This window comes from Erinaceus europaeus, chromosome 15, assembly GCF_950295315.1.
Source record: "Erinaceus europaeus chromosome 15, mEriEur2.1, whole genome shotgun sequence".
Taxonomy (NCBI): Eukaryota; Metazoa; Chordata; class Mammalia; order Eulipotyphla; family Erinaceidae; genus Erinaceus; species Erinaceus europaeus.
This window is the reverse complement of record NC_080176.1, coordinates 11,461,823-11,489,506: the sequence shown is the minus strand read 5'-3', so window position 1 is coordinate 11,489,506 and position 27,684 is coordinate 11,461,823. Positions and strand designations below refer to the sequence as shown.

General features: G+C 43.1%; 1 protein-coding gene across 4 annotated transcripts in view; it reads right to left on the bottom strand.

Moving 5' to 3' along the window:
- DNAH3 (dynein axonemal heavy chain 3) overlaps window positions 1-27,684 on the bottom strand; it is a 175,842-nt gene that overhangs the window by 131,105 nt on the left and 17,053 nt on the right. For all 4 annotated transcript variants that reach the window (XR_009544967.1, XM_060172848.1, XM_060172849.1 and 1 more), the window contains exons 7-18: window positions 26,198-26,393; window positions 24,888-25,013; window positions 24,019-24,214; window positions 21,972-22,151; window positions 17,568-17,704; window positions 14,710-14,815; window positions 14,347-14,525; window positions 11,667-11,851; window positions 9,427-9,550; window positions 7,200-7,353; window positions 6,269-6,413; window positions 5,413-5,624 (exon numbers count right to left, since the gene is read on the bottom strand). Coding sequence is in view for 3 of the 4 variants with exons in the window: in XM_060172848.1 (XP_060028831.1) it covers window positions 5,413-5,624; window positions 6,269-6,413; window positions 7,200-7,353; window positions 9,427-9,550; window positions 11,667-11,851; window positions 14,347-14,525; window positions 14,710-14,815; window positions 17,568-17,704; window positions 21,972-22,151; window positions 24,019-24,214; window positions 24,888-25,013; window positions 26,198-26,393 (1,940 nt within the window). In the remaining variant the exon portion in view is untranslated. The remainder of the gene's footprint in view (window positions 1-5,412; window positions 5,625-6,268; window positions 6,414-7,199; window positions 7,354-9,426; window positions 9,551-11,666; window positions 11,852-14,346; window positions 14,526-14,709; window positions 14,816-17,567; window positions 17,705-21,971; window positions 22,152-24,018; window positions 24,215-24,887; window positions 25,014-26,197; window positions 26,394-27,684) is intronic.

Genomic DNA, 27,684 nt, shown 5'->3' with positions numbered 1-27,684 from the left:
GTTAGGAATATCGAATGGATTTTCTTTTCTTTTTTATTTAGTTTAATTTATTTAAGAAAGGAGACATTAACAAAACCGTAGGATAGGATTTTCTGTGATGAAGAAAATGCTTTCTATCTGTCTTGCCCCACAGAGTAGCCACCAGTTAGCCACAGATGTTGGATCCTGGAAATGTAGCTACTGCAACTGAGGAAATGAACTTTAAATTTAAGCTTGGTAGAGCACATACGTTACCATGCACAAAGACTAGGGTTTCAGCCCTGTAGGGTGGAAAACTTCTGTCCCTGTCAAATAGAAATGAAAGAAAGAGAAAAAGGAAGGGAAGGGAAGGGAAGGGAAGGGAAGGGAAGGGAAGGGAAGGGAAGGGAAGGGAAGGGAAGGGAAGGGGAGGGGGAGGGGAGGGGAAGGGGAGGGGAGGGGAAGGGAAGGGAAGGGGAGAGGAAGGGAAAGGAAGGGGAGAGGAAGGGAAAGGAAGGGAAGGGAAGGGAAGGGAAGGGAAGGGAAGGGAAGGGAAGGGAAGGGAAGGGAAGGGAAGGGAAGGGAAGGGAAGGGAAGGGAAAGGAAGGGAAGAGGAAGGGAAAGGAAGGGAAGGGAAGGGAAGGGAAGGGAAGGGAAGGGAAAGGAAGGGAAGAGGAAGGGAAAGGAAGGGAAGGGAAGGGAAGGGAAGGGAAGGGAAGGGAAGGGAAGGGAAGGGAAGGGGAGGGGAGGGGAGGGGAGGGGAGGGGAAGGGGAGGGGAGGGGAGGGGAGGGGAAGGGGAGGGGAAGGGAAGGGAAGGGGAGAGGAAGGGAAAGGAAGGGGAGAGGAAGGGAAAGGAAGGGAAGGGAAGGGAAGGGAAGGGAAGGGAAGGGAAGGGAAGGGAAGGGAAGGGAAGGGAAGGGAAGGGGAGAGGAAGGGGAAAAAAGGGAGGGGAGGGGAGAGGAGTAGAGGGGAGGGGAGGGAATAGAATGGAATGGCAGGGAAGGGGAGGGGGTGGAGGGAAGAGAAAGGAAGGTAAATGGAAGGGAAGGGGAGGGGAAAGGAGAAAAGAGAAGAAAGGAGAAAAGAAAGAGGAAAAAGGAAAAAGAAAGGGCTGGGCCACCGGAAATTATGGAAAGAAAGAAAGGGAGAAAGGAAGGAAGGAAGGAAGGAAGGAAGGAAGGAAGGAAGGAAGGAAGGAGGGAGGGAGGGAGGGAGGGAGGAGGGAGGGAGGAAGGAAGGAAGGAAGAAGGAAGGAAGGAAGGAAGGAAGGAAGGAAGGAAAGAAGGAAGGAGGAAGGAAGGAAGGAAGGAAGGAAGGAGGAAGGAAGGAAGGAAGGAAGAAGGAAGGAAGGAAGGGAGAAAGAAAGAAAGAAAGAAAGAAAGAAAGAAAGAAAGAAAGAAAGAGAAAGAGAGAAAGATTGAATTTAAACCTAAGTAGCTGCATATGGCTAAAGACTACTGAACTGGACTGTGGTGGTCTAAAGGCCTAAAAGACAGCCTAGGGTCCACATTGCACTCTTTTGGTTTCCTGGGGGCTAGCACTGGGTATGATTTGGTTTGAGGCTCTCAGGACCAGGGTAAAGTTTGGCTCATGACAAAAGTTAATGTTCACTGAATAATAGGAGGGAGTCATTAGTACTTGTGACAGAAAGACTCCCAATATCTGTGACCTGAGGACAATGAGGAAAAAGGGTCCCTTGGTCCTCCCTGCCTCCAGCTGTACTAACTTACTTATTGAAAATGTTAGCGTTTTCTCTTCCCATTCCTTTGGTGTAAATCCTACCTCAAGCTTATCCTTTAAAGTGCAAATATGCCTGAGAACAGTCTTGAAATAAATCCCTGATGGTCCTGGGGAGCCTGGAAGTTGCATGTACTCAAGAGGGCAGTGGGGATTGAGGTTCTGTGAAAAACCTCACCAACTACCCAGGTTTTGTTTTTGTTTTTTCTCTCTGTCCCATAGAAGTAAAGAATGTCCGAGCAGGAAGAGACAAGAACAGTGTCAAGTTCTTGTTTAGCTCTGTGTCCCTGGGGCCTGGAATTTGGTAGGTGGATGGATGCCCCAGTATTTGGGGAATGAAAGCAGGAGTCAATCAGCTCATCCAACCTGGCTTCAGAGGACACCTGGAGTGCCACTAAGTTAGGGTTGGGGTTATTAAGTTAACAGAAACAGTAACAAGCGACATTTATTGAGGGCTTACTGTGTCATAGGCACCATTTAAAGAGTTTTATAGGCTTAATTCATTCTCCCAACGTGAGTGTTATTATTCCCACTGTGCATCAAGAAATTAAGTGACTTAGCTAACACCAGCTAATAAATGACGGAATTGGAACTTGGATCCACCTCTGACTCCAAATTCCTTACTGATCATACTTTGGTGTCTTTTCAGCTCTTCCACGTACAGTTATGAAGTGAACAAAAATAGTATGCCCTGGGGTTGTGCAGTACACAGTCTGTACAGCTGTTCATGGTGGTTTGGGGGGCTCTTCTTTATTCCCTAAGATCTTAAGAACTTGCTTAGAACACACTGATTATCTCTAGGACTAAATTACACAAACTGTATAATAGTACTCCATGTACAGGAATGACTCAGAGGTTCACAATCTGTGTTTCAATTGCAGGTAGCAATTTCTTCAATTAATTTGAAGAGCCTAGAATTAATTACATTGTGTGAACAGAGCTATAAGTCTACTGGCTATTGAAAATTTTAAATGTGACTAGTCCAAACTGATGTGTGCTCCAAGTAAAAAAATGCATCATCTTTCAATGATATAGTATACATACACACACACACACAAATTGTGAAATCTGACATTAATATTTAGATATTGAATCCTTATGGAAATGGTGATATTTTGTTAAATAAAATATATGCATACAATGTATCGCAGAGTGGAGAAAGTCTTGGACTCGCAAGCACAAGATCCCAGGTTCAATCCCTTGCATCCCACGTGCCCATGTGATGTTCTACCACGTCTGGCGCTCCCTCTCCCTCACTCTCTCATTAATAAGTAACTCATCTTTATAAATTACTACACCTGCTTATTTTTTTAATATGGTTACTGGAAATATCTTAAATGGATCATATCACATTTCTCTGGGCAGTCCTGTCTTTAGAGGGTCAGCTTTGATATACATCAGTATGGCTTCTTCCTAATGTCTGGTGTCCTTTTGTTCCATCTTATTATACAACAACAGTAACCCCTTTGTTTACATCATCAAAGTCTGCCCCCCCATCCCCCAACAGGGACTAGCCTTTCCTGCTTGCGCTCCACAATATGGCCCTCAAGATTAATTTTATAGTCTTGAGAGTTACAGGTGCTTTAGTCTTCAGAGCCCTCTGTAAGAATCAGAATGTACGTAAATGCATTTCCCGAGTTAAACATTCCAACAGAGACTAGGCCGGCCTCCCCAGGCCTGAGCTTGTCACTGGGGTAACTTGTGGAGTGACCTGCAGAGTTCAGTACTAAATGTATCTGGTGGTGTTTGTCCTTTCTGAGAGTCAGTCTATTGGAATCTACTTAAGGGGTTCATTACCCAGGATTCACCTTCCCAGGGCTGCACTCCACTTCACTCTTAGTGATGGCTTACTGCCCCCTACTGTCCAGTTTTCCCCACTCACCTAATATCTCTCTCCTTTTTTTTCAAGAATCTAGACGGAGTCAAACAGATCTAGATTTCAATTCTTCACTAAACGTACAGTTCAACTACAAGTCACGTCATAATTGACTAAACTTAAGCCTATCTTTTTTTTATTCGTTTTTTTTTAAAAATTTATTTTGGATACAGACAGACAGAAATTAAGAGGGAAGGATGAGGTAGAGAGGGGAGAGAAAGAGAGACTCCTACAACCCTGCCTCACCACTTGTGAAACCTCCCCCCAGCAGATGGGGACCAGGGGCTTGAACCTGGGTCTTTGCACACTGTAATGTGTGTGTTTCACCCAGTGTGCCACTGTGTGGCCTTTCTGTCTTTTTTTTTTTTTTTAACCTATGAAATGGAGATCCTAATAGATTCTTTTTCAAAGGGCTATTGGGAGGATGAAACAGAAAAAAATTTCACATAAAATATATGAAATTGATATTCAATAAAATTTAGTTATCATTATTACTATTAATAATACTCTGCCACCAGGGTTATCACTGGGGCTTGGTACATGTAAGATGACTCCACTGGTCCTAGCAGCCTTCCCCTCTTTTGATCTTGAGTTTCAAGACCTTCCAAAAATTAAAGCAGTTCCTCCCTATAGAAAAACCCTGAATTTCACATATATCAAGATCTCTCTTGTCAAAGGAATCAAACTTCTCATAGCCATTGTGCTTAGACTCCATTCTTTAGAAGATTAAGAGTGCTCTGGCATGTTGGGAGTATGGATCGACCTGTTAACGCCCATGTTCAGCAGGGAAGCAATTACAGAAGCCAGACTTTCCACCTTCTGCATCCCACAATGACCCTGGGTCCATACTCCCAGAGGGATAAATAATAGAAAAGCTATCAGGGGAGGGGGTGGGATACGGAGTTCTGGTGGTGGGAATTGTGTGGAGTTTTACTCCTCTTATTCTATATGGTTTTATCAGTGTTTATTAAAAAAAAAAAAAAAGAGTGTGGTCTGAAACTGGATATTTCTAGAGACAATGTGCTCTGTCCTGCATACAGATCTGAGAGAGGGAATTCCAGGTCAAGTCAGAGATCTCTGCCCACAAATTGCCAGTTTCAACTCTAACTCCACACAGAACAACTGCCTGACAGAGGCCATTTCAAGGCCATGACTTAGCCCTTGAATGTGATGACTATTATAGAAACACTGCGAGTTTTCCTTTCTCTCTGCAGGGTTTTCACACCACAGTTATAACACTGTCACACTTGGTTGTCTATAAAAATCCCAACTATTTTTAAGGAGAATATTTATTACTGTCACAGATAAACTCAAAGAACTGAAAACTGAAGGCAGAGGGCAAAACTGAGCATAGCCTGCTGGATGCCAACATGTAAACCATAGTCAGCCCAAGCAGGCACCATCTGATAATTGCTAAGCATTCCAAGGGAGAGATGTGACTTTCTCTTCTGCATATCCTAGGTCAAGGAATACACCAAGATGACCCCTCACTCTTGTAATGCAGCTCAGTATCAGTATTACCCTTTAGGGCACAGTCTAGTCATTTGCTCACAAAAGCAAGTGAGGTACACTCTCATGGCCACTGGCTAGAACAATATTCACCGGCAAAGGAGTCCCCAAAGAAGAGGGGTCAACCTGTTCATGTAGTTATGTCCTGGCTGCCCCCTTCTTTCAGAAGGTTCTCGCCCTCACCGCTAATCCCAGTCTCAGGTGGACCTCCTGTCAGATATTCTGAGAATGACTCATTTTCCCACAGCTTGAACTAGTAACATTTCCCTGCCTTCCAAAGGGCTATCAGGCCAAGGAGTGAGTGGGGTTGGGGACAGGAAGGGATAGGAACCTGCTGCCAGTGGCGTTCTTTTATTCCAGGATTGCAGGAAAGCGTGAGGACGGGAATGTGCTGCTTGAACTTCTCAATCTTCATCTTCACGTTCTCTGCTAGCCGCCTGGGTGCAGGCACATCAGTTAAGGTCTTGGTCAATTTATATATTGTCCTCCACATGTTCCCAATTTCTTCGGCGATTTCCTCAGCATTCAGTGAAAAGAGGGGTCCTGAAGTAGAAAACAGTGAAAAGGAAGGAAGATGTGCTTATCACGCACATCTCTGATCCCCTGAACTTAGAATTGTGTCCTCCATGGCAAAGCTGCTGAGATAAGCACTGGCTTTGGAGTTCGGTCTGGGTCTGAAAAATTCTACTTGGCCAGATGTGAGGGGGATTTGGCTGTGACACCTGTCACCACATTGATCACCAGGGCTGATCGAGCTGATCCGGCTGGCTAGGCGGGCATCCCCTTCCTCCCTCACTGCTCCATGTGCGTCCCTCCCGGAGCTGCACACTCAGTCAAAGAGGACGGACTTCCCTGAACAGAGATGCACTGGTGTTCAGCTGAGGGTCTATAATTAGCTGTGCTCCCCTGCTAGAACCTCTAAACAAGCTCTCTACTGAGCCAGCAAAACTTTGAGCATGTGACTGAACTTGCTCAACCCCAGAAATATCAGCAGAATATTGGGGTAATAGTAGCTACAGTGGAGGCTGATTATGAAAATTAAATGACTTAATTGACTCAGCTGATGAAGTATCAGGATCTAATGAAACACCCAGCCAGAATCTGAAGTCCAAACCTGATTTCAGAACTGGCTGAGGAGGACCCAATAGCCCAGTCCATTCTGTCCCAGCAGAGGGAGACCGGCATACCGTTCATCCACTCCTCTGACTTGATGCTGAACTCATAGGTCGTAATCCACAGCTGCTCATAAGGCACTTTGTTGGTCATCACGGTTTGCAGAAGAGGGAAAGTACTTTTCTCCTTTTCCAATAACTCCTCTTCCTTATTAATCAGCTGCAGGGTAAAAAGGGGATGGTATTTATTGGGTGAATGGTTCTCCTGAACTCCAGAAGCCACTATGGCATACTCCTCAGTATTGTGAAAACCAAGTTGAAGAAGACAGCTGTTCATTTATTTGGACAGCAAGAGAGGAAAATAAGGTGTGTGCTCAAGTGAGAAGGTCCCTCTGCCACCTCCTAGCTGGGAGAGACTCCAGATCATTTGCTGCCTTCTCCACCATCTGTGCTTCCACTGTGCCACGTACCTGCATCTGTTGACCATCAGGGCAAGTTACTTAGCTTCTCTTCACCTTAGTTTTCCATATTTCATTTCAAATAGGGACAATATCAATCAGTACATACTCCTAGGGTTTGTTATAAGCATTAAGTGACATATCACTTATGAAGTCTTTTGCACACTGTACATAATAAATGTAATATGTTATTCTACTACAATGTCTTTTTTTCTGTTTTTTAAATTATTTATTTTCCCTTTTGTTGCCCTTGTTGTATTATTGTTGTTGTACTTATTATTATTGTTGTAGTTATTATTGTTGTCGTTGTTAGATAGGACAGAGAGACATGGAGAGAGGCAGGGAAGACAGAGACGGGGAGATACACTTTCTTCTTTGTGTACTCAATGACTAACAAAAAAGCTGTCTTGGTGAGAATGTTGAAATAGGTAGTTGCAAGTCCCAGTGAACCTCATCAATCTATCAATAGGTGATGTTAAGAAAGTACAAACCCAAAGAATAGAAGAAACAGAATAATAGAGTCATCAGACCATCCAAGACCCCCAGACCTCAAACTCCACTAGTGCCTGTTCGAGGTTTTTTGAAAGCTCATGAAGCTTTTCCACATTGTTCTTCATTTCTTCTGTTGTCATCACTTCACGTTTCCTAAAGCCTTCTAGTTCCTTGTTATAGCCCTCAAGTTTCGATTCAAACTCGGAGCACCTGAACGGAAAGACATCCCAGTCATGTTTGGAATTTGAATTTGGGGCTTTTTCAAATTATAAGTATTGATCATTCATATTCAAACTTGGAAGGAGCATTTATCTTCTGATTCTGCAGCTACGTGTAGTGTATAACCATCCTTCCATCCGTCCATCCATCTGTCCGTCCGCCCATCCATCCATCCATCCATCCATCCATTTATATGCCTCTACATCTATTATAATCCTACTGTTCAGAGATGGCTGCTATGAACCTACTGCTGGGTAAGCATTTCCAAATCTTTTTCCATGCAGGTGACCATGAACATAAGGCTTATTTTATATATTTATATATATGTGGGTATATTAATGTATATGCATATTAGATTATATGTACTAGATGAGATGCATGCATGTGTATTCATGTTATTCATATATTCATTAGCTATATGAATATGCATTCCTATGTTCTATGCAGATATTTTTCTCCTTTCAATCTCAGAGAGAGAGAGAAAAGTGAGGGGAGATGACACAGCACCACGCCACTGTTCATGAGGTTTCCCTTGATGCCATGAACAGTGCTCCCATGTGGTACCAGGGGTTCAAACGTGGAGGCTTAAGCCCATGTCCTCAGGCACGGCCAGTATAAAGTGTGGTATGTTCACACAGTGGAACACTACTCAAGTGTAAGAAATCATGAAATTGTCTCTTTTGATACAACCTGAGTGGAAATGGAAAGGATCATACTAAGTGGAAGCAGCTTGAAAGAGGACAAATACTGTATACCATAGGTTGGACCTTAGAAACAAATGAGGGTAAAACTCAGTGGACTGTGGCCTGCTGAAGCAGACCTGGGGAGAGGTGGGTGCTCAAGGGGCAGAGGAGGATGGCTTGGCGGAGCAGGGAGGCAGATGCCTACTTTGTGGAGATGTGTAACTCTGCCTCCTGACAACAGCACGCTCGCGAGTCAACATTTCTTCAGAACAGTGAAACAGAAGTTGAAAACAAAACGTGTACAGTCTACCAGCCGAGTTATCTCTTCCTATTATTATTGTTTTAAATTTCTTAGCATAGTAGTTTCTGAAATACTGTAATATTATAATATAAAAGCATACTCGTTGAACATCCATAGAATATGCAAATGTATGTGTTGTACATATAATTATAATACAGTCACATTTAAAATTTTCTATTTGTAAAGGCAAAAGATGTATGCAATCAGAGCACGTCACAGAACTGTATATCTGTATGGGCTTATGGATCATAAGGAACAATGTAGACACACACAGTTATTTCTGCTGTTGCTTCTGAGCAGAAACAGGCCATGTTTTGAGTTTACCTTTCATTCATTCAAAAATCCCATTCTGTGTAGCAATCCCTGCTTGTTTATCTATCCTATGAGTATTTACCAGAATTATGGGACTTAAAAGTTGGGCACTGGGAGATTCATGTGTGAGGATATGGGTCTGCAAAGTTTCTTTTTAAAAGTGTAACAAGCTGAGACGTGTGTGCATTTACCAAATACATGGCGTGGCCCACTGTACTTGATATTGTCTTGTTTTTCAGCATGTCTGTCTTCAACAACCAAGTACACTTAGACATATGCAATAAAATACAGCACATATAGTAAAATTACTTATTAAATACTAGTTGAATTGACAAATAATGGATAAATTATTATAGTCACATTAGCACTGAAAAAGACCAGCTACAAAAGAGGCAATTTCCCAGCCTCCAACCATGCCTTTATTATCCCTGTCTAATATCTCAAAGATTTATGGTCTTTCCTGGGAAGCCAACAGTTTTCCTGTTATTATTGTGAGGCCATTATTACATATCACTATTGTTTTCTGGTTCTTTCCGCACCATTAAGACCTCATTGTTCTAGCCAGGGAGGGAAGGCAAGGATTAATATAATAAAGCAGGCTGAAAAGGAACATCCTTTAGAGGAAAACACAAGGGAACTCCTTCTCTACCAAGAGTCTTCAGCCCTCATCTACGCATTGCTGTGGGGGACCCTAGTCAGGAACAGACACCATCAGCATGCTCTAATGCTTATGTTCACTTATAAGACAACTTCAGGCTTTTCCTGTACCTTTTAATCAGGTCCATCTCTGCCTGATCTCTCTTGCTAAGAAGCAGGTTTCGGCTGTTTTCAAAGATATCTTCAATCTGGTCTGGCCAGAGGAAGAGCGTGCTGTTCAATTTGATATCCTCTTCTGTAAAACACATACAGACTACTCCAGACACTGCTCATGACAGATCAGCACATAGGGGATTAATTCAAAAGAGGAAGGGTTCAACAGAAGTGGATAATGGGGAAGACAATGAATGGATGGCTCTGTTATGGTTGAATGACATCCAGTATTTACCCAACACTCACAAAGGACCAGGTTAGAGGGAGGATGGTACCATCACCCTTATTTTTACAGGTAGGAAACAAAGGAAATGAAACCATGTGTCACACCGCTAGAAGGTAATCATGGTTATATTGCTAGAAGGCAACAGACAGAATTCAATTTCATGTCGAATCAACTCCAAAGTCTAAGTTATTTTTTTAAAGAAAAGTTGAAGATGGCCTTGGATACTTTATTTTATTTTTATTTTTATTAGTGATTTAATAATGACTAACAAGATTATAAGATAACAGGGGAACAATTCCATATAGTTTCCCCACCAGAGTTCCACGTCCCATCCCCTCCATTGGAAGGTTCCTGATTTTTTGGAAGGTTCCCTATTCTTTATCCCTCTGGGAGAATGGACCAAAATTCTTTATGGGGTGCAGAAGGTGGAAGGTCTGGCTTTGGTAATTGCTTCTCTGTTGAACATGGACATTTGCAGGTCAATCCATATCCTCAGCCCGTTTCTGTCTTTCCCTAGTGGGGTAGGGTTCTGGAGAGGCGAGGTTCCCAAGTCTATGTTTTAACTAACATGCTCCACTGACTTCCCTGGTCAGCACAATAGAAACCTGAGTTAAACATTCAGTTCTAGTCTGAGCTATTTCACCACATGAGTCTCAGTTTCACTTATGATTAAATGGCAATGATGACATGGAAGCCAGGTTATGACTGAGTGATTAAAATACTGTGGGTTCCCGCTGAGCACTTGGGAATTTAAGGAGAGAGACTTGTGTGAGTGTGTTCACGTATTAGAAAGCAGAGGTCGGGAGCTGGGTGGTAGTGCAGCAGGTTAAGCATACAAGGCACAAAGTGTACAGACCGGCGTAAAGAGCCCAGTTAAGGATACCAGTTCGAGTCCCCGCCTCCCCACCTGCAGGGGGATTGCTTCACGGGTGGTGAAGCAGGTTTGCAGGTGCCTATCTTTCTCTCTTCCTCTCTGTCTTCCCCTCCTCTCTCGATTTTTCTCTGTCCTATGCAACAACAGTGACAATAATAATAATAACAATAAACAATAAGGGCAACAAAAGGGAAAAAATGGCCTCTAGGAGCAGTGGATTCATAGTGCAGGCACTGAGCCCCAGTGAAAAGAAAGCAGAGGTCATGTGTAGATGGCTGGATAAGGGGTCTCTTACTACTCTCACCCCACCTCCTCTTTTATTTTTGCTCCCCCAACACATTGTGAGTAGGTAATTCACAAGTATTTCTAGACAGAAGGTTCTGACACTTGTTTTGTGAAGAACTATCAGATTTTCCTTTAGAATCTGGTCCTTAAGAAAACTTTAATATGGGGGAAGCAATTACAAAAGCCAGACTTTCCACCTTCTGCACCTCATAAGGATCCTGGGTCCATACTCCCAGAGTGATAAAGAGTAGGAGAGCTATCAGGGGAGGGGATGGCATACGGAGTTCTGGGGGTGGGGATTGTGTGGAAATGTACACCTCTTATCTTATAGTCTTGTCTATATTTCCATTTTATAAATAAAAACTAAAAAATAAAAAAAACTTTAACATTACCCAGTAACTCTAGAAGGGAGCCAGGCCATTTCTTTTCAGATATGCAGGCGTATGAAAGAAACTGCTATTGTCTTTTCATAAGTAGGGTTGTATTAAGATCATAGAGAATGAAATCTAACTATTTATGAAAAGGATTCTGTATTTTTGAAGTGATTATTTTTCAGAAATAACACCAAGAAAGGGATCTAAGAACTAGTGAAGTTCCTTGGAAGTTTCTTTTTCTTGTCCCTTTCATTCAAATTCCTGTGGCTAAGAATGAGGATTTATTTCCTGTCACATATAGGAAAATATTGATTCATGGTTCTCCAGATACTGATATTTAGCTGTAGGTCTGCTAACTTTCCTCACCCAAACTACTTATCCCTAAAGGTACAGATATGCATATATTTATCTGTATGTATATATATGGCATCGGACTTACGGGGCAAGTCTGCATAGTCCATCAGGAACTCTAGCCGTTCAACTGCATCCTTAAGTTGCCTCCTGAGCCTGAAGACAGTGACATCACTAGATTTCTTCAAGAATTCAATGAGGAATACCAGCTCCTCTGTGTTGGCAGGAATCTCGCTGACTTTGTCTGCAATTGTGCTGTACTGATTGCAAATGCTGCAAGAAAGGACTAGCATCAGAACCACCATCACCACTGCTGCCATCAAAACCATCATCTAATAACTTTATAATAAGGCCTATTGTGCTAAACAGACATTACTACTATTTAGAGTCTAGGACAGCAGTTTTTAATTTTTCTCTACCTGCAAAGGCTTGCTGGAGAGTATTTACACGCACACAATTTTTAGCCGTAGCGACGGATAATAATGTCTGACATATATCAAGCTTTTACTATGTTAATCACTTGATATGTACTAATCAACTTATTCCTCACAATAATTGTGGGAGATTGGGACTATCATTATCTCTATTTTTTTCTCTCTCTCTCTCTTTCTTCTTCTTCTCCTCCTCCTTCTTTTCTGCCTCCAGGGTTATCGCTGGGGCTTGGTGCCTACACTACAAATCCACTGCTCCTGGTGGCATTTTTTTCCATTTTTGTTGCCCTTGTTATTGTTGTTGTCACTGCTGTTGTTGTTGTTGTTGGATAGGTCAGAGAGAAATCGAGAGAGGAGGGGAAGACAGAGAGGGAGAGAGAAAGACAGACACCTGCAGATCTGCTTCACTGCTTGTGAAGTGACCCAAAACACACACACACATACACTGCAGGTAGGGAGCCGGAGCTCAAACCAGGATCCTTGCTCCAGTCCTTGTGCCTCATGCCATGTGCACTTAACCCACTGCACTACCACCCAGCCCCCTTCTATTTGTTGTTTTTATGTGGCATGGTGTATGCACAATATTACAAGACCAACTCTTTTTCATTCTACATCCTTCAAGGTAAAAGAAAGACAAAGAGAAGAGAGAAGAGACAAGAGACCCTCCAAACCGCTAGACTGTGCATGGAGTCTCCTTAGTGCTGCCAGTGGTATGCCGATTATGGAACCTGGGGCTGCATGCCTGGTAGGGGGAGTGACCTATACATCTCCCAGGCCCATTTCTACATTTTATAGTGGAGGAAAGTGACGCCATGTAGATTACAGTCAGGATGTGACCCTGGTTAGATAACTCCAAAATTCATATTTTCAACAAATAGACCGTATTACCTCCCATGGGTTAGATTCAAGTTTAATCCACAGCAACATTATTAACATTTTGTAAATTTCAAATAGGCACAGTAGTGAACTGTGACCATATCCATATTCCCTCTTCTGGTAGTTAGTCACACCCAAAATCTTCTTGGGGGACCTTTTTCTCCTTCTCCTAAGTTACATGACCTAGGAGAGGTTGACTGAGAGGGAGTACCACCCAGATCTAAGTCATCCTCTTGACCATGGTGTTTGGTTTAGTGTTGTACCAGTGGCCAAGCAAGACCAATGTCATATAGGACAGGACTTTTGTGAGGCAGCTGGAGCAAGAGATACATTCTTCCTACTGTACAGGAGCCTGAGATGATGTTAAAATGGAGTTGTTGGAACCCACAAACTAAAACACTTCAAATTGGAGTGAAGTAATAATAATAATAAATAAAAGTCATATTGTGGTCTGAGAGGTGGCGCAGCAGATGAAGTGTTGGATTCTCAAGCATGAGGTCCTGAGTTCTATCCCCGGCAGCACATGTACTAGAGTGATGTCTGGTTCTTTCTCTCTCTCTCTCCTTCTATCTTCATAAATAAATAAAATCTTAAAAAAATAAAAGTCTTCTAAAAAAATAAATAGATAAAAGTCCTATTACATCTCAACTGCAGTGCCCAGAGTCTGAATACAGCAATTTCTGAACTTTCCAACACGGGATTCCCCCAATTCCCTTTTTCTATTTTTACCGGTTTTTTTTTTTTTTTTTTTACAACCAGAAATGCCTAGGCTAACATAGAGTCCAGTAAAATGTAGGTGCAATATTGGGCTTAAGATTGAACATCAAGGGCTGGGTAGTGGCACACCTGGTTGAGCACACATGTTACAATGTGCAAGGACCCAGGTTTGAGCCCCCGGTCCCTACCTGCAGGGGGAAAGCTTTGCGAGTGGTGGAGTAGTGTTGCAGGTGTCTCTCTGTCTCTTTCCCTCTCTATCAACCCCTTCCCTCTTGATTTCTGGCTGTTTCTATCCAATAAACAAAATAAAGATAATTTTTTTAAAAATCAGACTGAACATCAGACTCCCCACCTGATACAGCAGGAGACTGTATATAGAAGCAGCTTTAATGAGTGCTTGTAATACTCCAAATCTCCAAATCTGTTTTCAATGGCCTGTGAAGGGGCCTGTGACCTGAGTCAGCCATGCCCATGAAGTAGCATCTCTATAAAGCCAGCGGACATAAAACAAAGTCCGATGGCTCAGAGATGGACATCTCAAGTTGCTTTTCATTTTTCTACTCCAAATCCCATGTTGTTTCCTCACTGCCATTTACCTTCTAGCCTGAATCGGAATTCTCTGTCAAGCCACTTTGACAGAGAAACAGCTTGAACATCAACCTGATCATTACTAGAAAGCGCAAGTCCTGGTCATTCTCCCATCCTTTGATTTGTGCCAAATTTCTCTGCAAGCAGTGGTGTTACCTGGTATTGGTGTCCCTGTTCACATCCACTTGAAATTGAATCAGACGGTCTTTAAGACTTTGGGCTCGCTCACAGAGCTCATAGTTTAGAACCAACGCATCAAGACAGAACATGGCCAAAGGCACGGTAATGTGCATGGATGCAATTTCATTCTTTCGCTTTTTTATATTATTAATCTCCTACAGAATGGAACACATTCCAGATATTAATTGACCTTTAGCTTTCATGCATGCCCCGCCAATCACACCCCCGTCAGTCTAGCTCAGTGATGAACATAATACATGTAGTACTGACATTAACAACTCATTAGACTGTCTATAGCAAATGTTACCAAGATATGAAATATCAAGTAGCATTTCCTACCATCACAAAATCCTCAATCTCATGAGGTTCGTACAGGAATGTGGTGACATTTTGCTCTGCAGAGTCATTCAATAAATCACCATACTTTTTGTAGACATTTATGTATCTTCCATATTAAAGAGAATAAAATCAAACACAGAGATACATGTCACCAAATCAGATTAGACACAGTGGTATATATAGAGACAACAACATAAAAATTATCCCAAGCCAGGAAAGAGAAATATGAGAGTCCAAGAAAATGAAAATTCAGAAGTTTGGATTCAAATAAATCTTTTTTTGTATATTAAAAATATCCCTAAATTAAACTCATGAGTTCAGAGCTCCCAAATCTGAGTCTACGGTTTACAGTAGATCAGATTAGCGGAAGCACTCAATCCTAGATGTTTTTGCCTTCAGAAGACATCTAATTATGTCTAAGGACATTCAGTAAGACCCTCCCCTATTTGTGACAATGCCTGAATGTATGTAGAGGCTTGAGATATAGATAAATAGTCACCATGAGGGGCTAGGTGGCAGTACTAGCCCCTGGTTGAGCGCACATGTTACAAAGCACAAGGACCCAGTTCAAGCCCCTGGTTCCCACCTGCAGGGGGAAAGCTTCATGAATGGTGAAGCAGGGCTGCAGGTGTCTGTCTCTCTCCCTCTCTATCTCCCCCTTCTTCTCAATTTCTGGTTGTTTCTATCCAATAAATAAAGATGATGATGATAATAACAAAATATTAAGTATGCACTAGAAGCCTAACAGGCATAAATTCTGTGCTGTCAAATTAAAATTCTGTGTTATCAGATTGAAAGAAAATGAAGACTGAGCTATAAGTAAACAACAACAACAAAAAAAGAAGGCTAAAACATATATTTCTGGTCTAAAATGTCAACAAACACCATGAAAATGGCTCAACATATTAGAACACAATGTTTGCATGCTTGAGAGCCCAGAGGCCCTAGGTTCAATACCCAGTGCCACATTACACCAGAGTTGAGTCATATTCTGGTCTCTCTCATGAAGAAAAATAAAATGTGGGGGGGGGGGGATGGATAGTGGTGCACCCAGTCAAATGCACAAGGTTTGAGCCCCTGCTCCCCACCTGTAGCAGGGAAGCTTCAGGAGCAGTGAAATAGGTCTACAGGTGTCTATCTTTCTCTCTCTCTATCTCCCCCTCCTCTCTCAATATCTCTCAGTTTCTCTCTGTCCTATCCAATAAAACAGAGGGGAAAACAAAAAAGGAAAATGTCTACCAGGAGTAGTGGATTTGTAGTGCTGGCACTGAGCCCCAGCAATAACTGTGGTGGCAAATAAAGAGAAAGAAAGAAAGAAAAAGAGAAAGAGAGAAAAAAGAAAATGTGGGGGGGGGGGAGAAAGGAAGGAAGATGTGAATGACCCCTTTTTTTTTTTTTTTCAATAAAACACCTTTATTACTCAAATCCTATTGGTTCCTTAGTCTACATCCCCAGTAACAAGTATTCATGGTAAACATCCAAGTCATTGGAAAGGACAGGAAGGGGAATGTAGAAGGTGCTGGTTCCCAGCCTGCAGTGGCCAGGGGGATTCTGGGCACCTGTCCCTCTGACCTCTTTTATGTAACAGCAAGTAGCAAGGGCATGTGACAAGGACAGCCACAGCCACACACCCTCACCTTCATACACTTACCCAGCCCCCAACCACACGCAGACCTTGAGTCCTTACCACACAATACACACCCGCAACCCACCGCCCCATTCTAATCTTTACAAAAGGGTGTCATATGTGCATAAAAAAGCATACACATCAAGAAATGGATTCAGCTGTTTGTTCCTGATGCTGCGGACAGATCCAGGATTTTCACCCATGGCCCTTTGTTGTCCTGGTTCTTGCTCAACTGCCTAGAGCTTCGGTATCCATGCCCTGTCTGTATCCTGGCTTGCTTGGGACAGCTCTTATCCCATGGTAGCCTTCCCCCTTCCCATGGTAATTTTTAACAGCTCTTTCACTCTCAAAATATGTATTTAGATACTACATCGTAGGGCTGGCAAGATGGCTCACTTGGGTAGTGTGCTGCTTTGCTATGTGCATAGCAAAATTTTGAGCCAGCCCCCACCACCACCACCTTGAAGAAATCTTCAGTGTTGTGGTCTCTCTCATTCTCTCTCTGCCTCTCGGTTTCTGTCTTTAAAAAAGAAAGAAATGAAACTACATTGCGTGATCACTCTAATTACTGCTCACATGAGTCAACGTTTTTCACATAAAGAGAGAGACAGAGGGGGTCGGGCAGTAGCGCAGCGGGTTAAGCGCATATGGCGCGAAGCACAAGGACTGGTGTAAGGATCCCGGTTTGAGCCCCTGGCTCCCCATGTGCAAATTGGTTGCTTCACAAGCGGTGAAGCAGGTCTGCAGGTGTCTTTCTCTCCCCCTCTCTGTCTTCCCATCTCTCTTGGTTTCTCTCTGTCCTATCCAACAACAAAGGCAGCAATGACAACAAGAATAGTAACAACAACAACGATAGACAAGGGCAACAAAAGGGAAAAAAAAAATAGCCTCCAGGGGCAGTGGATTCTAGTGCAGGCACCAAGCCCCAGCAATAACCATGGAGACGAGAGAGAGAGAGAGAGAGAGAGAGAGAGAGAGAGAGAGAGAAACACAGACAGAGGGAGAAAGGGCAGGGCACCACAACACAGAAGCCTCCTCCAGTGCGTGGGGGACCAGCTTGAAGCTGAGTCACGCACACGAGCACCGTCCAGGTGAGCTCTCTTGATGTTCCTCCTTTTTTCTTTCTATCTGAAAAAGTGGGGGCCCAGAGCAGTGGAACTCCTGCAATAACAACAAAAGACCCTAAATCAATGCCCAAATGACAGGATAGGAAAACTATATAGCAACTTACTTGAGGGGACCGACTTGATTTTTCTGAAATACCTCAAAAGTTTGATTCACCAAATCAGAAACAAGCTTTTCTTCGGCATCAACAGTTCTCAGGGTCAGATCATATCCTTTCAGCTCTGGGAAAAGGACAGACTCTACCTAAAGAGTAGAAAACCATTTTTGGATGTTGTAGCCATCCACAAGACACAAGACAAGAGAAGGCAACAAAATACAAAGCCTCTGTAGTGAATTCATTTCCAGAGACACCAGCTAGAACCATTGCTGGAATCACTCTGTTGTTCCCTTTACTACTACTCTCCCCCTCCATAGACACATACCTTTGTTGAGTCTTTCTTTCTTTCTTTCTTTCTTTCTTTCTTTCTTTCTTTCTTTCTTTCTTTCTTTCTTTTTCTTTCTTTCTTTCTTTCTCTTTCTTTCTTTCCTTCTTTCTCTCTTTCTTTCTTTCTTCCTTTTCTTCCTTTCTTTCTTCCCTTTCTTTCTTTCTCTCTTTCTTTCAACCAGCACTGCTCAGTTCTGGTTTATGGTGGTACGGGGGATTGAACCTAGAATCTAGGAGCTTCAGGCATGAGAGTCTGTTTGCATAACCATTATGCTATCTCCCCTGCCCAAATTACTTATCTTTCAAATCCCTGCTACTTTATTTAAAAAATTTTTTGTATTCCTTATATATTTATTTATTGGCTAGAGAGAGCCAGAAATCAAGTGGGAAGGGGGAGATAGAGAGGGAAAGAGGCAGAGAGACACCTGTAACACTGCTTCACCACTCACAAAGCTTTCCCTTTGCAGGTGGGGATGGGGGGCTTGAACCCAGGTCCTTGCACATTGTAACATGTGCACTCAACCAGCTGTGCCACCACCTAACCCCTCCCCTGCTACTTTCAAGCCTCAAGTCCTTAGAGACTACTGCTACCTTTTGTCCCATTGTAGAAAAAGGTTTCCCTATTCACAGTCTGAACTTTGCTTCTCACTCGAGACTCACCACAGTGTAATTAAAAGAACGCTGAGTGAGGGCTGGGGAAACAACATAATGGTTCTAGAAACAGATTTTCCTGTCTGAGGCTCCAAGGTCTCATGTTCTATCTCTAGCACCACCAGAAGCTAGAGCTGAGCAATGTTCTGGTTTAAGAAAAAAATGTTGAGTAGGCTTGTCATGAGACACATCCCAAGAGGAACTGAACTGCACCTGACTTCTTCACTAGTGTAACGAGAGCTTGGCATGTATAAAGTGCTCACTCAGTACTGTGTAAGTGAATGAAACATGCCCTTTGCTACTCTATCTTCTGCCCATTTTTTCATTTTTATTTATTTATTCCCTTTTATTTCCCTTGTTGTTTTATTGTTGTAGTTATTGTTGTCATCATCGTTGGATAGGACAGAGAGAAATGGAGAGAGGAGGAGAAGACAGAGGGGGAGAGAAAGACAGACACCTGCAGACCTGCTTCACCGCCTGTGAAGCGACTCCCCTGCAGGTGGGGAGCCGGGGGCTCAAATCGGATTCTTACGCCAGTCCCTGCGCTTTGCGCCACCTGCGCTTAACCCACTGCACTACTGCCCGATTCCCCTGCCCATTTTTTCTAACATATGTCCATATGTATGTCCTGATTATGAAAATTATGCCTCCACATGGCTTCTCATGCTGATTTCAATTCTGGTTAGTCCATTTTCAGTTTTCCTTAAGTTCCTCCCACCTTATTCCATTTATGTCTCTAATTTACCTCTTTCCATTTTAGTTGGTATTTGACTATATATATATTTCTCTGTCCCGCCCCCCGACAGATATTTCCTAATAATGATTTCGGCTTCCTTTTGTCATGTTCTCATAAACATGCTTTCCCTTTCTGCGTTTGAGAAATATTTTTCAAGAGTCTTTTAAAAAAAAAAAAAAAAAAAACCAGAGCACTTCTCAGTTCTAGCTTATGGTGGTGCTGGGGATGGGGGATTGAACCTGTGATTTAGAAGCCTTGGGCACAGAAAGTCTTTTGCAGGGGTCCGAGCCGTGGCACACTGGGTTAAGCACACATAATGTGAAGCACAAAGATCCCAGTTTGAGGTCCCAGCTCCCCACCTGTGTGTGTGTGTGTGTGGGGGTGTCATTTCACAAGTGATAAAGCAGGTCTGCAGGTGCTTGTCTTTCTGTCTTTCTCCCTCTTTATCTTCCCCTCCTATCTCAATTTCTCTTTGTCCTATCCAAAACAGTTTGAGAAGTAAAGTCAGGGCCATGGGTGACTCTGCATGAAGAACTCTGAGCCTGGGCTGCCTTCGCTCACAATCTGATAGTCATTGGCATTCTCTTGGGCCAGCTTTTTCAAGCGTGGTACAAAGCATGACCCATGACTCTGTCTTCAGAGAATTTCAACCCACTAAATCTATTCTCAGCCCCGGCTGGGCTATTAGCAGTAGCATCTTCAGCAGCTCTGAGTTCTCCAAGCCCAGCTGCCTGCAGAAATCACTGATCGGCAGCAGTGAAGGAGAAATCAAATCTATGTATTTTATCTGTCTTCAAGCCCCACATTATCCTTGCAAATTATAGGGTCCTCTCTTTCATTTCCTCTCTATGAATGGTGATTGGAGGAGAGCTGCTCCCTCTTCCTTCCTCCTCTACTTTCAGTTTTCCTGTTAGCCAGGCTTGGCTGCGTTCAAACCCCTCAACTGAGAGTTCTCTAGCGACGTCAACTGGCGTGTTTGGTTTCACCAGCCTCCCTACAAACTCCAATTCTAATTGTGACCTGTTGGAGCTCCTTCTACATACAGGATCAATGATACATGCTTTAAGAGCGTTCAGGCATCATACAAAATGCATGAGGCTGGAGAGAGTGATACATGTGCAATCCAGTGAACAATAAGAGCGAACCGGACAAAGATGGAGTGTAAAAAGAGTCACATTTGCAGTGGGTTAAGTGCACATGGCATGAAGCGCAAAGACCAGCATAAGGATCCGGGTTCAAATCCCCAGCTCCCCACCTGCAGGAGAGTTGCTTCACAGGCGGTGAAGCAGTTTTGCAGGTGTCTGTCTTTCTCTCCCCCTCTCTGTCTTCCCCTCCTCTTGCCATTTCTCTCTGTCCTATCCAACAACAATGACATCAATAACAACAACAGTAATAACTGCAACAATAAAACAACAAGGGCAACAAAAGGGAATAAATAAATATTTTTTAAAAAAAGGAAAAAAAAAGAGTCACATTCATGGGGGCGGCCCTGTCCAGTACTAAAAGTAAGACAATAAAATGACTAGAATATGACTAGTCACAGTCCTAGAAGTGGTTTGGACCAAGAATAGAAACTCTATCACTTCTCTGTAAGAACTAAATTATAAGGGAGTTGGGTGGTAACGCAACAGGTTAAGCACAGGTGGCCACGCAAAGCACAAGGACCAACATAAGGATCCCAGTTCAAGCCCCCAGCTCCCCACCTGCAAGAGAGTCGCTTCACAGGCGGTGAAGCAGGTCTGTAGGTGTCTTTCTTTCTCTCCCTCTTTCTGTCTTCCCCTCCTCTCTCCATTTCTCTCTGTCCTATCTAACAACGACAATATCAATTACAACAACAATAACTACAACAACAGCTAGGGCAACAAAAGGGAATAAATAAATAAATAAATATTTAAAAAGAAAAGAAAAGAACCATAGGGGTAGATAGCATAATGGTTGTGCAAAGAAACTCTCATCCCTGAGGCCTCAAAAGTCCCAGGTTCAATCCCTTGTACCACCATAAGGCAGAGTTACTCTGTTTAACAAGAAAAAAAAAAAGAACTAAATTAGATAGTTTGATGAGCACCCTTGGCAAGTTCATGGTTAATGGCTGAGTTAACTGATCACTAAACCATGTTGGATGTGGCTTGGAACACATTTGCCCTTTTGAGGTTGGCATCATCGGGGAATCCTACTATGTCACCGAAGTGCCCCAGCTAGAAGCAGATCGCTGAAATGTATGGCATGTGGCCTAAATCCTCTTTCCAGGTTGAAGAATACTAAGAATAGGGGGCCGGGCAGTAGCACACCAGGTTAAGCACAAGGTCTTGTTCAAGAATCCTGGTTCAAGCCCCCAGAGTTCCCCACTTGTAAGGGGGGGATGCTTCATATGCAGTGATGTAGGTCTACAGGTGTCTGTCTGTCTTTCTCCCTCTCTATCTTCCCGTCCCCTCTCAATTTCTCTCTGTCCTATCCCCCCCCCAAAAAAATGACCACAGGAGCACTGGATTTGTAGTGCAGACACTGAGCCCCAGTGATAACCCTGGGGGCAAATAATAATAATAATAATTAATAATAATAATACTGAGAATATATGTTCCAAAGCAAAACTTTCCTAACTGAACAGTTTACCCATTGAGCCTTGTACAATAAACATTTTAAATGTATTTCATTCAGTAAATAAATAAAAATACAAGTGAATGATTGAGTAAATACTGTACCTTGGGGATTCCCTTAGAGTTGTCAATAATTTCCAAGAAAGAATTATATATTAATTGCCAACAGTTATCAAAAGTCGGATTAAAGGCGATATTGGGTTCACTGACATCAAGTTTGATCATGATGAGTTGAGGCATAAAGAACTCCATCTCTTTGTATGGCTCTTCAAAATCATTCCCACCCTTCATAAGACATAAGACATGGAAACATAAGACATGGTAACTGTCATAAAATCAAGGCAATAAATCATACCCATTCATACTATGACATGAGCACCAGAAAAGGAAATGAATGGAGTATCAAACACTGCTCAGATTTTAAATAAGCTAGGTGTAGTTTAGTCCTCCTAGCTCATCCTTTTCACCCTTCCTAAAGCAATATATTTATTCCTAATTCAATATATTGGCTTTGCCTGGAAATCCTTATATCCTGATTTTTAAAAATTCTGTGTTAGGCAATGAGCCCAGGGTCTTATATATGTGCATAGTGTTACTGGGGCAGTTTTTATTCTTTATTTCAGATAGAGTGAAGGAGAGACAAAGAGAAAGAGAGAAGAGCGAAAGACACCACAGCACTGCTGCTTCACCATCCATGAAGGTTCCTCCTGGTACTGTTTCTGGTGCTTCCATGTGGTACTGGGGCTCCAACCCAGTACTCATGTATGACTAGGAACACATTTTTCCCGGATAAGCTAGTTTCTGACCCCCTATATATATATCTTTCTCCAGGATTATCACTGAGGCTCAGTGGTGGACATTTGGTTTGTTCGTTTGAGAGGACAGAGAGAAATTGAGAGGGGAAGGGAAGATAGAGAGGGAGAGAGAAAGATAGACACCTGCAGACCTGCTTCACTGCTTGTGAAGCAACCCTCCTGCAGGTGAGGAGTCAGGGGCTCGAACCAGGATCCTTGCACGGTTCCTTGCGCTTCATAGTATGTGCGCTTAACCCAGTACGCCACCGCCCACCCCCACCATGATAGTTTTAATTAACATATAAGTTTTAAGTGTACATCATCCTAAATTCATGTCTGTCTATACTACATTAAGTTCACCAATAAGAATTCAATTTTATCTTTTAGCATAAATTGACTCATTTTACTCGATTTATCCATATAATTCTTAAGTCAAACCCTCTACCTCTTTCTCTCCTCCTTTCTTTGTTTCCTTCTTCCCTAGGTTTATTTTCCTTTGTTACATATAAGAGAGAATTTCACATGAGGCAAAAAGAGGGGCACAGATACTCTGGTACTCTTGGGATTGGGGATTGAACCAGGAACCTCAGGCATTTATGTCTAATGCTCTACCAGTTGTGCTATTTCCCCAGCCACAAGCTGAATCTTTTCAATCCTTTTATGATTTAAAATTCTTCTTTTTACCAGTGCACTAATCAGTTCTAGTTTATGGTGGTGCTGGGGGATTGAACCTGAGACTTTGGAGCCTCAGGTAGGAGAGTCTGTTTACATAACCATTATGCTATCTATGCCTGCCCTCAACACTTTTCTGTAAATATTAAAGCTGTGTACCCTGCCCCACCCACCATAAGAGGCATACATTCTATTTTATTTAATCTTCTCTTCGATTTTCTTAATAATTTTTCTACTTCTGTAGATTTCTACCAGCTTAGTATTTCTTACCGTAGGAAAGCTGGCTGCAACTTTTTTTAAAAAAGCATTTTAATCAATTTAAACATCTTTTAAAAATATTTCTATTTATTATTGGTTAGAGACCAAGAGAAGTTGAGAGGGGAAGGGGAGAGACAGAGAGACACCTACAGCCCTGCTTCACCACTTGTGAAGCTTTCCCCCCTGCAGGTGGGGACCAGGGGCTTGAACCTAGGTCCTTGTGCACTGTAGTGTGAGCACTTAACCAGGTGTGCCACTGCCTGGTCCCGCATTGTTATAAATTTAACACACACTACCTGAGGTGGTTACAAATGAAAACTTCTACCTGATGATCCGGCACAGAGCTGAGAACTTATATAACGGCATCCTAATTCTACTTCCTTTGGCTTAGTCACCTCAGAAGAGCCTACTGCTACTCCCTTACTTACCTTGTGTATCATAAAAAAGGAAACAAGGTCCTCAAGAGACTTAATGACCAACTCCCTGAGTTGGAGTGACATGAAGGATCCAACCGATGCAAAATATTCCTCAATGTTCTGAGAAGAGTCATATTCGCTCTTGGGAGCAAAGTGGACCCACTGCTGCTTCTGAGAGGTAAAAATATGGGCACAGGTAGGAATCCACCTGTTGGGAGGGGAGGAACACAACACGAAAGCACTCAACTAAGAGATGCAAACTCCAAGAAGTCCTCTTAGTATCACCTCTCTCTGGACAGCAAGGCGGGCCTCCCCAATTTTATTTTTTTATGAGAAAAAGAGTAGATGTGCAAAGGTCTGCTCTACCATCCCTGAAGCTCCACTCACTTTGTTCTCTCTCTCTCTTTCTCCCCCTCTCTCTTTATATAAACAAATACTTTTAAAAAGATTTTATCTATTTATTCATGAGAAAGATAGGAGGAGAGAAAGAATCAGACATCACTCTGGTACATGTGCTGCCAGGGATTGAACTCAAGATGCTTGAGGTATTATGCTTGAGAGGCCAATGCTTTATCCACTGTGCCACCTCTCAGAACACATCTCTCTTGCTCTCTCTATTTCTTTCTATTAGGCACCATATTTAAAAGAAAAGGCAAGGGACCTCCGGATGTGGATGATAGAACAATGGGCCTGGGGAAGCACAAGGGCTATTGAGGGGCAGGAGCCGGAAGGAAGAGGATAAAGTTGTCAGCAAGAAGGCAGCAAATTTCATGTGACCTCCAAGCTAGAAACCAGCTTTTCACTTGAGGGAGTTTTCAGTCTCGGGGGTGGGTACTGTGAAGCTGCCCCTTTCTGAGTCCTGTTCTGAGCCAGATACTGACTTGTTGAGAAGAATTTGACGTGCTTCCATGCAATGCTGCTGGATCACACTGTTATATTCGTAAGGCTGCAGAGGCAACGTTCCTGCCAGTAATTCTGCTGTGCGAACAAACCTGAGGTTTCTAAATCTGTCGAGAGAGAAGGAAAAAAAAAGTTCCAGGTGTGCCCCTGCCTGGCCGCCTTGTGAATTTTATTGTAGATGAATTATGGAACTTTAAAAATTTTTGATTTATTTTCGTGAAAGACAAGAGAAACTAGAATACTCGTAAACTCTGGCACATGGGGCCTCAGGCTTAAACTACCTTTGTGCTCTCTCCCTGGCTCTGAATTGTGTATCAATTTAAAAAAAAAAGATTCTTGTCATCTTTAGATTCCTACACTCTCTGTGACTCGTTGGCTAGTGTAACGAAGGAACTCTGTGTCACCCCTGCACTGGTGCTCAAGTTTGATAAAGGACTAAGACCCAAGTCCCCATGGATCTGCTAAGCCAAGAAGAGACAAGGATACTCACAACAACTATAACAGTGTGATAAAATTCAGAATGGAGGTAATGACTTAGTAACACTGGGCACCTATAGCAGGCACTGTTGTAAGCACTTTGCATGAAATAAGTTATCTATACTTCCCATCAGCCCAATAAAGTAGGAATTAGGGCATTTTTTTTCCCCACCAGTATTTCACTGTGGCTCTACCACACCAAATAATTGTATCACTTCTGGCAGACTCCTTTTTTTTTTTTTTCTTTTTTTTAAGTAGAGGGTGAGAGATAGAGAGGAGAGAAGACCCCATAGCACTGCTCCACCACACATGAAGTTTCCCCCTTGCATGGTGCTCCTATGTGGTGGCTGGGTGCTCAAACGTGGGTCCTTGTAAATAGCAGAGTATGCACTCTACCAGGTGAGCTATCTCCTGGTCATCAGGAAGAGTTTTTCTGTGTCACACAGAAGGAAAACAAAGCACGAAGAGGTGACGTGGCAAACTCAGACCAACTACGAAGCAGCAGAGCTAAGATGTGGACCCACACAAGCTACAGCCAAGACTGTGCTCTTAGCCAGTAGGCTCCAGAGCTGAGAGACCAGCCCTGAACGTTATGCACTGGCCCCAGGAAGCTGAGGGGAGGTGGGGGCAGGATGGTGGTGAGAGGTGACCTCATCTTGTGGGAGTTGTCATTTACCATCATATACACTTTTGGGCCTAGGATTTCTGTCACTTCACTCCAAGAGCAAGGCGACTCCCCTTGGACCCTGCATCAGCTATTGTGTGGAGAAGCAGTCGAGAAGGAGAATGAAAAGGAAAGGGGGGCATTTCTTACTCTGAAGACCACAGTTTCTTCAGGCTAAGCATAATGGGGTTCACTGTGTACAGATGCTCCTCGTTCCACTTCTTGGCATTCATGTAGACACCATGCCAGGGCACGGGGGCCCGGATCACCCTCTGAGGAAACACATGGGGGATGCTCTTGATGAAGAGTCTGCTTTTCTCCGCTGGGTCCATGAGGATGTAATCAACTACAAGCGAGAGAGCAAACGCTTAGCAGTTAGCTTCTGCACTTGGAATATAAAGGCACTGAGCCAGCAGGACAGTCCAGATGGGTAGTGGACTCTGTCACGTGCATAGCCCAGGTCCAAGCCTAGCCCCCACTGCCACTGTGCTGAGGGAAGCGTTGGTGCTGTGGTGTTTCCCCCTCTCAGCTTCTGTGTCACTGCCTATCAGAAAATGAACTAGCATTTGCGGATACTCATTAATCATTGATTTCTCACACCAATTTGTGTGTGTGTCTGTGTGTGTGTGTGTGTGTGTGTGTGTGTAAGTAGGGCCTTGTACATGTGTAATTTCACCACTTGGGGTCATTAATCTATTCAGAGACAGAAACAGAAACATAAACACTGGAGTTTCCTCTGTTGTCATACTACCTCCCCTTTGGTGCTTGAACCTGCTCTGCACATACGCAGGTGCTCTACCTAACAAGCTATCTTTCTGGTGTTTTCTTTTTTTTTTCTAGGTTATTGCTGGGGCTTGGTGCCTGCACTTGAATTCACTGCTCCTGAAGGCCATTTTTCCCTTGTGTTGCCCTTGTTGTTTTATTGTTGTTGTTGTTATTTGCTGTCTTTATTGTTGGATAGGACAGAGAGAAAATGAGAGGGGGAGAGAAAGATAGACACATGCAGACCTACTTGACTGCTTGTGGATGCGACCCCCCTACAGGTGGGGACCCTGGGGCTCAAACTAGGATCCTTCTGCCGGTCCTTGCACTTTGCACCCGGTCGACCCCACCTTCTGGTCTTTTTTACACCAAAATATTATACAAAGATCTACACAATGGATGGTACTATCAGATATTTCTATTATTAATTTTGGAGCTGGGTGGTGGTGCACCTGGTTGAGCGCACATGTTATAGTACACAAGGACCTGAGTTCGAGCTCCTGGCCCCCACCTACATGGGGAAAGCTTCACGAGTGGTGAAGCAGTGCTGCAAGTGTCTCTCTTTCTCTCTCCCTCTCTATCTCCACCGTCCTCTCAATTTCTGGCTGTCTCTATCCAATAAGCAAAAAAAGAAAATAAAAAAAATAAAAATAAAATAAAATAAAATCTATTATTAATTTTTTGTTGTCATCAAGTCTTTACTGGTCCCAGTCAACTTTTACAGATATAAAGAAAGAAGGAGAAAGGGAAAGACAACACAGCACCTAAGCTCTGTGACGAGGGCTGGGCTTGAACCAGAGTCACTGAGTCACTGGTATGGCCGACTAAGCATCTTCAAAGGTAAGCTATCTTGTCACCCCTCCATCAGATATTTA